At 51.0% G+C, this 12,805-nt stretch overlaps 1 protein-coding gene across 7 annotated transcripts in view; it reads left to right on the plus strand.

Annotated features, from left to right (window-relative positions):
• The window catches only part of LOC116945127 (receptor-type tyrosine-protein phosphatase kappa-like), a 249,301-nt gene that overhangs the window by 103,449 nt on the left and 133,047 nt on the right, over window positions 1-12,805 (plus strand). For all 7 annotated transcript variants that reach the window (XM_032959269.2, XM_032959268.2, XM_032959279.2 and 4 more), the window contains 4 exons: window positions 2,443-2,799; window positions 4,985-5,094; window positions 8,466-8,667; window positions 12,250-12,352. In XM_032959269.2, coding sequence (XP_032815160.2) covers window positions 2,443-2,799; window positions 4,985-5,094; window positions 8,466-8,667; window positions 12,250-12,352 — 772 coding nt within the window. The remainder of the gene's footprint in view (window positions 1-2,442; window positions 2,800-4,984; window positions 5,095-8,465; window positions 8,668-12,249; window positions 12,353-12,805) is intronic.

Raw genomic sequence — 12,805 nt, forward strand, 5'->3', positions numbered from 1 at the left:
TGGTCCTGTGGGGCGTGCCGGCATCGGTCCCAATGGGCGCCCGCCCGCTCGCGTTATCTTTTGGAAATGGCTGCGTGTACACAAGCGTGTGTCAAAGCCTATGGGCCAAGCACTTCAAATTACTTGTTAAATTGTCCTCCACGGGCACGGGATCGAGAGTGCATCTCCGAGCAGCGTAACATTCTCCGCCGGAGCGAGTGGCTGGAGAGAAATAATAATTGTATCGGCACCGGAGCAATGGTCGTGGCACGCTCAAGCGCACACCGTTATTTATTCCGCGTTGATGCCGCCGAATTAAGTGCAAGCTGTGATGATTATATTTGGGCAAAAACACTCAGTTTGAAGTTTTAGATTTTGAATGCGTTTCGGACAAGAACATTGCTGAACAACAACAGCTGCCATTCGACACTGAGTGGCCGTGATTTCACTACAACACTTGTGCCAGGCTAAGTGCACCTTGAGGCCACGTGAAGTGTTGAAGGCTTGCTGATAGGAGGTCATGGAACACACCCAAGGTTGATTGACCACGATGACTGACAGATGCACCACCTGTGCTCCCCACTGTGTCAACTTGTTGCGTTTTAGCTGCCTGGTGTTCTGCTCATTGTTGTGAGCATCGCTCTTCTGCGCCCTGTTTTTTTGTTGGACGACTACTGCCTCCAACTGCCCAATAGCGTCCTTCACGAGCCTCCTCCGCAGAGGTCGATTTTTACACCGGTGCAATTCGCTCCACATCCTTCTGTACCGCATCACCCCCTATCGTCTCCCACCCGTGCCGCTATGTTTAGCACCCTCTTTCACATTCAAACAGAAGCTGCCTGGGCATGCGGTGGATTAAAAGCGTGCACACACACACACTTGTATATGCACTGCACATGAGTTGGTGATATTGCTGAGCAGGGATGAGGGATCAGCTCCTGAGAGGCTACTCGTGAAAGCCAGTGGTACGCGAGCCATTCATCGGTATAATAACGACTGATTGTTGTTGTCAGCCGGTGACTCCCCAGCATCGGGTGAAGGCCTCCCCCATTCTGTCCTCAATCTCCTCCTTTCCCCGGCTGCTCCTGTCTGGTCGTGACCTCCGACCTCTGTGATGTTGTCTCGCTGCTGCTGCTGCTGCTGCTGCGGCCGTCTCTTCCACTGTCTCCCTCTGCTTCGACTCCCTTCCATTCGTCTTCGTTCTAACGGAGTTCGTTTCCTCTCTCATCTCTTGTCAGATTTTCTCATGACGAGTGCTATACGTTTCCACTCGATTGTCTTTGCTTTAACAACAGCAGTATCATCTATGAGTCCTGTTCTTTCAATTATTTCTTTATCATCATCATTTGCCTTCGACTTAGTCGGAAAAAAGCTTCTCTGAATAGATCTCATTGATTGGCAACACGTATTTACAGAGCGATCTTTAAAGCACATGCCTTAGTTTCCAGCTAACTTGTGGAATACAGTGCGTGCATTGGCAGTGCAAAGGTAAACCGAAGAAAGGGAGCGTATTAAGCAGAGTTAACGAGGAGATGGTAGAAAAATTTGGTTACACAGATCATTTAAGCTCCGCAAGTTATCTGGCTCTTGAAGTTTTTTCTTTTTATAAGTCTGGGTCAATTTAGTGCATATCTCCCACGTCTAATATAGCCCATCAGTCACGTGACAATTCTGCTCCTTACTGTCATCACCTGCAGAGAGGATTTGCAATTTGGGACATGTGTCAAGATTGAATTTAGATTTGGGGGGTGCAGAAAGCGATTACTTTTATCTAAACACGTTTATCGTAATGGTTTCATTTTTATAGCCAACAAAAACCCAGTTAAGGGCACGGTGGAGCGTGGAAACTGCTTCAAAAATACTATTAACTACCCGACGGGGCAGCAGATGTATCCGTTGTTTCAGACATGACACATCTTGTCGCGGCAGTAAAGCATTTAACGCAAAGCATGCCATCGTTCATACCACAAGTCATTAAATTAATCGTCGTGATGAAGGGTCGCTTTTAGATTCAAAAACATATTCTTGTTGGTCTCATTTTTACCAACTTGCTTGTTTTTTTTCTTGTTTTGTTCCAATGTAACGTTGGCAAATTATCGGTTGTAGTATGATTCATTAAATTCACATATCTTGAGCATAAGAATAATCTTTAATTCGTCAATCGAAGATCGTTGCATGTTTGTCTCAAATTAATTGCACAAGTAGTAGCTGACAATATTTTGACTAATTCTGAGACCTGATGAACCTGGGTTCATTTACCAGCTGTGGCTACTCACATCAGCGGTGAGTGCTATATTAACCGGTTTTGGGCACTCCCTCCACCAATCCACGCCGGTGAAGTATGGTCAAATCGTTGAGTGTAATGAATGACAGAGGACTGGTTTTTGTGCTGAGCGATGGCCGTGTGCCGTAAGCATTGTCACGAGAGAGTGGTTCGCGGTCGCTTGCCCCTCCGTCCCGCAGAGCCGAAGCACGGCCCTCTGAACCTGCGCGTGGTGTCCATCCGCTCGCGGGAGATCAGCCTGCAGTGGGAGCCGCTGGGCTACAACGTCACGCGCTGCCACGCCTTCAACGTCACCGTGTGCTACCGCAGCTGGGCCGCGAGGGGCCCAGCGGGGAACGGCACGGCCGGGGGCGCGGCGGCCGCGGTGGCGGAAGCCGGCGGCGGCGGCGAGGAGTGTAGGGACGCCGGGAGGGCGGCTCATGGCTTCGTGCTGCCCGGCCTTCCTCCGTTCCGCAACCTGAGCCTGCAAGCCGTGCTAATGACGCCCGAGGGGCGGAAGGCGAGCGAGCGGGTGGTGACGCACACGGACGAGGACGGTGAGCTCTACCCCCACGCCTCGGGGTCGCTGCCGCTGGGGTTCGATTAGTCGGCGCTTTTTATTTGAATGGCTGAATTAAATATACAGACTTGCACTTGTCCGCAATTACACTGGATATCATTGACTCAGACGAGATAGATAATGCTGACCAAATTGACACTGGTTCGCCACTGCTGTCATACAAAAAACCGGGGTATATCGTGGGAAAAATAATATTTCACAATACCAGAATAGGGGAGAATTGTGTGTAAATACTCCTCAAGAAGAGGATGATCCAGGGAAACCCAGGACAGGTGGCAACCGTGCTCATTCTGCAGGGCCGGCGGGGGATGTCGCCCTGGGTGGAGAGAGGTCACAGGGGGCTTAACGGGGTCTTTGCTTCTCACTCCGGCGACCTTCAAGGAGATTTCTTTCACTTGGCGCCAAAGCTGCATCTCGTTGTCTATTTATTAAAACAAATATTACAACTTTTTGATATTTTGGGACGTTGAGAGAATGTTTTCCTCAGCTTATTGGTTTTTAAAATTCTTGCCCGGAGAGAGCGAGTTTTCCTCTGGCACCCTCTTGTACGACTGTGTATTTTCCTTTCCCACCTTGGCCGTATGTAAGCCGCGGTGGAAATGAAGATGAAAAGCTCCTGGCAGGACTCCCAGCCTCCCTCGATTCGGACCACGCACAATGAGGCCCTGTTTCCAGTGGGCTCGCCGGCCCCTTCCTTGACGTTGAGTAACATTTTCCACTGAGGGTGCCCTTTCGCCCCTCCGGGTAATTGAGTTCCTCGGCGTGCACCTTCCGGCCTGGAGCCGAACCGTGCGGTTCCGTGCTAGCGCCGACCCCGTTTTCCACGGCGGGCAACACTTTCCTGGGTTGCCAGAGGATAAAGGTTCAGCCCCGCAATGACTTCTTCACGGCATGGCCGAACGGTAACCCGGATAATCCGCACGCGGGTGATTGAGGGTTGACTGGTCCCAGTTGGGCCGCTTGCCTTTTCGTTTTTCTGTGGCCGTGGCAGCTTACCGGGACATATTGTGTGAAGAAGAATATCTCAAAATGCTGAAATCGTGGAAGATTGCATGCAAAAGCATGATTGTGAGCGGTCCGTTATTATTATGCTAATACAGCTGACAAAAATCTGGATTTTAACTTCCCGGGAAGACTCATAGATTGCCCTGAATGGCTGCCCCAGCTAGAGAGAAGATCCTGGGAAAACCAGGACCGGTGGCAAGTTTACCTTTGTTCAAATTCAACCCTTGCACATTCCATGCCACGCGGCTCTGCCGGTGCAACGAGCTGCCGCAGCGGCCAGCGCCACCGTAATCCCCGCCGTGGGACGTTCGGCGCGATTGCGGGGGTCGTTACTCTGGCCACCTGCTGCTGCGTACAGCTGTAATTAAATGTCTACCCGAGCGCAAAACACAAAAACAAGCCACAAACGCCTCTCGTGGAGCAAACTTTACCAAGGCCTTGCATCCCACGCTGCAACAACGAAAATTTGGGAGCTTTGTCAAAAGGTTCAGGTGCAGCCCTGCAATTGATCTCCTTGTGCCGCCGTTGCTGCTGGCAGAAGGGCCTCCACTCGAGGGAGCTCGAGAGAGAGTACTGTATGTCCCCCTGGAGAGAGTATCTGGCGTACACTTCCACGGAGGCCAGACATCTTAGAAGAAGTGGGGAGTATTACAATTCTTTACTCTATCACATGTGACCTGCCGATCGACTTGGGTGGACCATTTAAAGCAAATAAAAACACCTTTTTTATACTGTGGCGCAGCAGCTGCACTGCCACAGCAATTCTAGTGATGTTACTCCATTGATTTTCAATGAATACGTGTGAGCGTGACGTGACCCTCATCACATCTCATCTCTGCACATTTGAAAGGGCACCCCCAGTGGCAGTTGTCCCTGTGGGCACGAGGTGACTCGGCACCTTGCCAACAAGCGGGCATTAGTCTGCCCGGTAAGGGGCGATGATTGCTGAGTGTAATTCCACCGAGTGATCGATCTGGCCCTGGTTTGTGTCGCTACGGGACAGGAATCGTTTTCGCCATTGAGCCGCGTCTTCCTTCCAATGTTGGTGCAGTGGCTGTGGCCGCGGTGCGGTTAACAGGTGCCCCCCACGCGGTGCGGTTAATGGGTGCCCCCCACGCGGTGCAATAAAGAGTATCTCTTTTCCTCTTACTCCTCAGTCCCGGGGCCCGTGTCCCTCGAACGTGTCCAGGGCGTCGTCACCGAGGAGACGATCTTCCTGCAGTGGAGTGAGCCTGACGAGCCCAACGGCGCCATCGTCCAATACGAGGTGAGACCCGTGTTCCGGGCACACGCACGCTCGTGCCGGACGTCGCTCGTTCTCCTCTGCTGTCCCACAGTCTGGATATCCCTTCCCCCAGCCTTGAGTGCTGTCGATTCCCTGCTACTGACCGACTCCCTGCAAGTCCAGTTGAGATATCACTCTCCGTTGATGTTCGATGTGAATGGGAATCAAACTCAGGATGGCAGCTTCATCGGGCAAGGCGCTCTTTTTTGCGCAAGTGCTCCACCCAAAAACTATGCATATATAGCATTTTTATTATTTCATCATCATCAGCCATGGTCAATCCGCTGCTGGATGAAGGGGCTCCCCAAGCCGCCGCAACTTCTGATGGTCCTGCGGTGCAACCATCCTCCCAGCAGCAGCTGCTGCACTCAAACTGATTTTTATTCCTTATAACTTGAATTAAAGATGAATAATTACTAAATAATTAAAAAATGCATATGAATGTATTGCTCACATTGATTACACGCAGCTATTGTTGCCGAACAGGAGTTGACATCAATTGCCAAACTGTGAGACCATGCGCTTTGCGTCCATGGCCAGAGGCCAGCCGCCAGCGTAAGTCCTCGAGTCCCACGGCACTGCACGCTCGCGCGGGCCCTGCTCAGGCCTGACATCCGCGTAGCGCGATGGACTGGGAGAGAGTCCGAGCCGTCTGTCTCGGGGAAATTTGGTTTTCTGCCAGCTCCCCCGGGAGTTCTAAACAAGCAGAGCATGAGAGCGTGTTTACGTTCGGAGAGTCTCGGCCACCGGGCTATCGACCCTTCCAGCACCGTGGTGCTGCCCCAGCCCACTTACTCTTCCCAACACTCAACGTGATATCTCTAACTTGCTAAAGTAGGGATATCGTATGGGGAACCACACAAGCATAAGGCCTCCTCCATGGCGTGCAGGTCACGGGGGTTGCTGTGACAAATACACCGCGCCGGTGAGTGGGAGTTGGTGGACGGGTGAACCGGCATCCGTTCACGTGGCACTCACCACTGAAATTAGCCAGGGCCGGGGGTCAAACTCAGGTCACCGGATTGTGCTGACAACTGTGTCACCGCTCTATCAGTGATGTAGTCACTCTGCTGCTTCTTGCCTCCTGTACTTTGCATTTACTTTATGAGGCCTTCGTCCGGCAGTGGATACATCGCGAGTGATGACCATGTAGAGTATAACGTGTGTTGTTAGTGTGTTGTTCGTGTGTTGTTAGTGTGTTGTTAGTGTGTTGTGGTGTTGAATCGGAGGCGACTAATGGACGACCTGCAGGCTCATTACATTTACAACACTGAGGAGCCCTTTGTCATTTACGGTGATGGTGATGTCATTTGCCTGCCGAATGTCAATTTATCCTGGAGGGAGGAAACGCACTCTATTGATTGTTTTTGTATGCTATACAGTATATATCTCAATCTGTTTGCAGACTATACACGTCACACCAATTAATTACTTTACACTGTGCAGGGTGAAAATAGTGGTTGTACCAACCCTCGCCACGGCTGTACGCGAATGGCCACCTTCAATATATTTTGCGTGCTGTGTTTTTTTGTGGCGATTTTTTTACTTGTTTATAACAACAAAAAATCCTTCTAAAATGTATATGTTGCCTTTTTAGTGAAGCCCGCGGAATTACAGATTATTTAGTGGGGAACAAAAAAATAAAATTACATGCCCTCGTTTTGTTTCCACGCAGTTCAAGGGCATAACGCTATTCAACCCCGAGGCTGCCAAGAATTCTCTCGTCCCGTTCACATGGGGTGTGTTTCAGCCCCAGTCATTTGCCACAAGAGACACAAAGCACGCCTAACTCCTCTCGCGATAAAGGCCAGGGCACTTGACGGACACGTCACTGTTATTGTGGGGGCCCCTGGCTTAAAGTAATAAATAAAATCTAACGCTTCCTTTCATAAAGAGGGGTGGGAGAGGGGAGGGCTCTGTCTGGGTTCCGACAAAAATAGCGACTTTGTGGGGTTGCTTTGATGGGCTCGGCGGTGTTCCGCCGTGCCAAGCACAATGCGCACGGCAGCGGCACACGGCAAGCGGCACACGGCACATGCTCGTCGTAGCGTGTCATTTCCGTAGTTTCCATTGCCGATTTTTAAATACGTGTGTTTCCTGTTTACAAAGTAACGATACTCAAAGTTCACAAATGATCATAATTGACGTGCACAAAAATACAGTATAGCCGTTAGCCTCTAAATGAGTGCTTTGTAAAGAGTTTTCCAGACAAATTGACAGCGTGCTGGTTACGTTTACGTAATAGTTTTATGTCTGCCGTGTGCTTTATAAGCGTTACGGTTTGTGAAGCTGTAACGATTATGAATACTATAAGCATGCTGATCATGTTAAGGCAACTGCAGGTGAACAGGTTTTAATCTCAGCAACGCGCATTGCGATTGCAAAGTTCAGCGACATCGATGTCGCGACGATCGTCACACCCTGGAGTTTCGCGTCGCATCGTGAGGCCGGCTATCGCAGCACAACTCCGCTCTTCCCCTGGCCGTGGGCCCAGCTTGCAGGGGACCATTTGGTACAAACATCCATAACTACCTTGACGATAATACCTGTCTGCTAGGATGACAGCTCCCAGCGTTGGAGCAGGACGTGAGTGCGGTTGATTTGCCATGGCGCCTCGTCTGCTTCGCAGTGATTGTGCGTGGCCATTAAGGGGAGTTTTAAAGGTGGTCGATTTGCATTATTGTCTAAGACTCATTATGCACTGTGGTGTTGGAGCATTTTTGCGTAGTAATTTAATATAAAATAGACTTATTATTCTCTCAAAGTAAAAATAGATTTTTCAGCCCCTCGGCATCCCAGAATGATGTTGCCATACAGTATTGTTTATTCATAATAAAGGTTGTTTATACAAGCAAACCGTTTCCAACATTCGGTGTGCCGTCAGCAGTATGTGTCTAATTAATTATTTGTAAAAAAAAAGATATCTGAGAGCTGGGGAAAAAGTATTTATTTATTTGATTTGTATTTTTACACGGTGTTTTCCACTTATTTACTCTTAATGAAAACATTTTTCTAAAACTCACGAAAACCTCTCAAATTTAAGGAAGATTAAATAATTGGTAATTGCAGTGGCCGGGTGGCTCGGAGGTTAAACCGTGGCGGCAGCGAGTTGATAGTCTGAGTCTGGTCACCCAATGACTGTATAAACATAAACCCATCAATTAAAATTTGACTCGGCGCTTGATTCGGTGCGATGATCCTACCGGGGTCTAAGTGGCCGCGCGGCCGAGTGGCGTCCCGCCGCTGCGCCTCCGTGCGGCCGCGAGTCGGCGAGGCCGGCCGCAACGCTTGCGGCACCGCCGGGCCGTTGGGCCGTCGCCCGTGTTCACGTTCCGCGGCGCGTCGCCCCGCAGGTGTTGTACAGCGCGGTGCGGTCGGTGGACCCGGCGTTCAACGTGGAGGACGAGCACGGCCAGGCGCACAAGCCGGCCAACGAGACGCAGCACCTGTTCCCGGCTCTCTACCCCGGCACCACTTACTCCTTCTCCATCCGCGCCAGCACCGTCAAGGGCCTCGGGCCCTCCGCCACCGTCTACTTCACCACCAAGATCTCAGGTACGCCGCGCTGCTCGCCGTCACGCTGCCGCTCGCGACATCGGGGGAGGGCGGCACGTCCGTGGAGGAGACGGAGCGACGAGATCGGCTCGCGTGCGGGAGCCAGGTGGAGTGTTGCGTCACCACCGTCAGGGATGCTCTTAAATCCAGCAGCGATTCTATCGTGGCTGATGATACGTCGCCGTGTGATCCTTGCAGCAGGAAGTTTGATGCAGTACTGCGATTGTGTTATATCGATCCCCCAGTGTGGATGGTCTATGCTGACCCATTCAAAATCCCCCGGTTTGGTGAGATGAACATTCTGTTGTGAGTGAGGGGGGCCCTGTGAGGTGCCCGAGTGGTACAGCAACTGTGGTGCCCTTCCGTGGAGGAGGGGGCCATGTGACCTCCGCCCCCCACGTCCCCCTTAATAGAGAAGCACCCCCTTCTCGGCAAGCTCACCAATTAATTTTAATCTTGACAGCAGGAATGTGCTTGCAATTGTGGTGTATAGTTTTTTTTTACGTAGAGCAAATTAATTGAAAAACCTCTCTGTACGTGTATATACACGCAAATAGTTGAAACACTTGTAGTAATGTTAATTAGGATGGGAGCTGAACAGGTATTTTATAAGCTTGGTATGTGTGTGTGGAATGCAGCGGTAAGCACACCGCTCTACGAACTCGGCAATTCAGGTTCAATTAACGCCCATGATCAATACCAGTGACGATTATCTGAACTGGTCCTGAGCCTCCTCTAGGTCGACTCAGCCTCAAAGGAGGACCTGGTGCAGTTTGTAAACATCGCCATTAGTTAGACAAAGACGGCCGGTCATGATGCTGGCCACCCACCCCTCGTGTGCCGTGTCAGCCTTCATAGGTGCTGCTCGCTTAACAGCACTTGCCCCAAAAGTCTATTAAGGTTATGCTGAGGATCTTTGTCTTTTATGTGTTTGAGTGTACGTATTAATCAGAATCAGGATATTTATTTATACTGGAGGAATCCGATGAGCTATAAAGCTCTTTTTCACAGATGTCGAGGAATGTGTGTTTCTAAAGAAATTATCGTACCTCCTTGGCTAATTAATTATTATTTTGTGTAAAAAAATAAAACAGTGCCCACCGTGGAGATGGAGCGATCGACGAATCCGCTCGTGTAAGGGAGCGGATCATGAACTGTCACGTTGCGAGAGGGTAGAACATATAGCGATGGTTTGTCGAGGCCCTTATTCAGCAGTGGATGGATCGTGCTTGGCGACAACAACAACGTTGCAGAGGAGGAGGTGTTGTGTTTTGTTGCATCCTGCGTCGCTGGCTACAGATGCCATTCTCACGATCGAATTACGCGCTTATTTATATATTTTATTTGGAACACAAAAGAGCTTTCTTTGCAACGAAAATATTCCAGTTATGTGTGGGACTGCGGTATAATTTGTGCATGGGAAGTACGGAGCACGGAGACCGCAATTTGCAAGGAGTGCACTTAATTCTCCCGCGCCGCCCTGTGCCCTCCGACTCGTGTTTGCCAGGCGATTAAATCTACCGTGGCTGAAGTTTGTTTACTTTTGCTGCCAGAGTATTCGTTGAGCATCCGGACGGCTGGTACAGTGGGGCTAGGGCTGTTATGGGCCCGCTGCCGGAATGTCGTGAATGTGCTCATCCTGGCCGATGGCAGACCTGCCGCTGCCCCCTTCTAGCGCCGATAACATGAGTCCCACTCCCCAATGAGCTCTTGCGTCATGCCGCCTGCTCTTCGGCACCATGTCCGACGTTTCGTTCCGTGTGCCCATGAACTGCTTCCTGGCACACGGTGTTCATTCAAGATTTGAAGCTTTCGTGACTGCAAGAATTCATTCCCGACAGTTATGTCCCTTCACCTGAAGAAGGCCACTTGTGTTGTGGCCAAAACGTCGTGTTTTAATTGTTTATTTTTTACCTACGTGACTTTACCGAATAAAACCAAAGAGTATCGGTGTTCATTCAGTTTCCAAAGAAGCTGCCGGCATGCTGAGCGAAACGTTGAACATTGTGCCGAACAAAACGCGGCACGGCACGAAAACACATCGGAGATCTGTGCAGTGGCACAACCGTGGAAAACTTGCACCGTGGTAAAATGAGTACCGCCTTGTGAGAAGTCCAGAATGTTCTATGCAGAGTTATCTCTGCCATAAGAATGTGGAATTTCCGCTGCTGGCTCAGGGCTGTGGATAGAAAATGAGCACCGCTCGATCTTTCGTGGGAAACCGTCTTTAACCGAATTAGTGGCACATGCCTCCAAATCGGCCCTCCTTGAGGCTAGGGTTGGTGAATCACGACAGGATTTGTGAAACTTCCAAACTTGCTGCTCTGTGAAATTGCAAGGCAAAGACGATACAAAAATGTGTTTTATTGAATCCATCTGAGCAGCCCTTTGAGTATTATGCTCTCACTCTTCAGCGAAACTGACAAAACTTCCCATGCAGGATGCTCCGAAAAATGGAAAATGCGTCTTGGGAATCAGGTTGGCTTTCTGGCATAAATAAAGGGCATTATTGTTGTTGTGGTTGTTGTGGTTGCTGGAGCAGTCGTGGAGCAGTCCGTATTCACCAACCTGCACTGCCCATAGTGGTGAAGTATGGTCAAAAAAATTACCATGACCATCTCGGGGTTGGGTGGTCCAGCAAGTGGATCGACAACAGGCTGTACATACAAGTTGTGTTACTCATGGGTCAGTTAAATTGGGATGCCCAATGTCGGGGCCAGCGGTAGGAGTGGCAGCAGCGGCCGTAACCGCTAAGGGTGCCAGCGGAGAGGTCGCCTCTCTCCGTGACCCCCAGCGCCCAGTGACCGCACAGGGAGCCGGACCGACGTCGCTCCGTTTTGTTCACCGCGCTCCGGAGAGACCGACCGCGTGTCGGACGAACGCACGGGGGTCGTGGTGGGCAAAAATGTTCCGTGACCCGAATGTCACCATGACGGGAGGGCGACGAGACGCCGAGCGTGAGCTGCAAGGGTGCCCGAGACGCAACTGCATTTAGCCGCTCTTTAAATCTCGCATGGTATTTTAACATGCGCTACAGGGGTGGCGACGGGAATGTGCTTTCTGGGGAAGTTTTGACGATGACGAAAAAAATAATGTTGACCTATCTTTAGCGAGACAGTTGTAGCCGGAGATGTTTGTGTAAAAGATAAAGGTGCAGCCCTATAATGACTCGCTCCACTCGAGGGAGCTCATGAAAGGCCCTCTTACAGGATATTCAACCTATTATTTAATGCTGTCTTGGAGGAGGGAGGAGTACCCACGCTTTACCCCACCACGCATGACCTGACAGTCGATTAACTGTGTTGAAGCCATTTTTCAACTGCCGTGCCGGGAGTTGGAATCGAATCGGCGACCTCCAGATCGCAGGACCAGTGCGCGGATCGTCACACCGCTGTGTGGCAGCGTCGCTCGTTTGAATTTCATAGTGGTATTTTATCTTTGGCCGTCGAACGATCGAACGCGCGGGACGTAAACACGACGGAAGCGGTGTCCACCTCTGCGTGTCGGAGGTGGAGGGTCGTGGGCGACCGGCGAACGTGCGCCCCAGGCTTACGCGTGCCTCTACTGCGGCTGTGCTTTTAGCTCCGACGCTGCCGCACTACGGCGCCGACTCGCTCATCGATTACACGGACACCACGGCCACCATCCTGCTGAAGCCGGCACAGGCCAGAGGGGCCCCCATCAGGTCAGTTACGGATGCGGACGAACACACACGCACCTCAACAGACTGTAGGGGCAAGTGCTTTTAGCGAGCACCTATGAAGACCGGAACGGTACACGAGGAGGTGGGTGGCCAGTACCGCGCCCGACCGCCTTTGTCTCCCCAGTGGCGATGTTCACACACCGCACCAGGTACTCATTTGAGGCTGAGTCGATCTAGAGTAGGCCTAGGACCGGTTCAGATAATCGTCACTGATGTTGGCCGTGAGCGGGAATCGAACCCATGTCGCCGGGTTCGTAGCGCAGCACGCTAACCGCTACACTATCCCTCCCCACACGCACACACACACGCACACACACACACGTACACACACGTACACTCACATGTAAATACACAAAGACAAAACAAAGACCCCCCCCCCATAGCCTTCATCAGACTGTTGGGGCAAGTGCTGTTATCGAGCACCGATGAAGGCCG

This window comes from Petromyzon marinus, chromosome 23 (genome assembly GCF_048934315.1).
Source record: "Petromyzon marinus isolate PM22_M1 ecotype Great Lakes invasive population chromosome 23, UKy_Petmar_22M1.pri1.0, whole genome shotgun sequence".
Classification (NCBI taxonomy): Eukaryota; Metazoa; Chordata; class Hyperoartia; order Petromyzontiformes; family Petromyzontidae; genus Petromyzon; species Petromyzon marinus.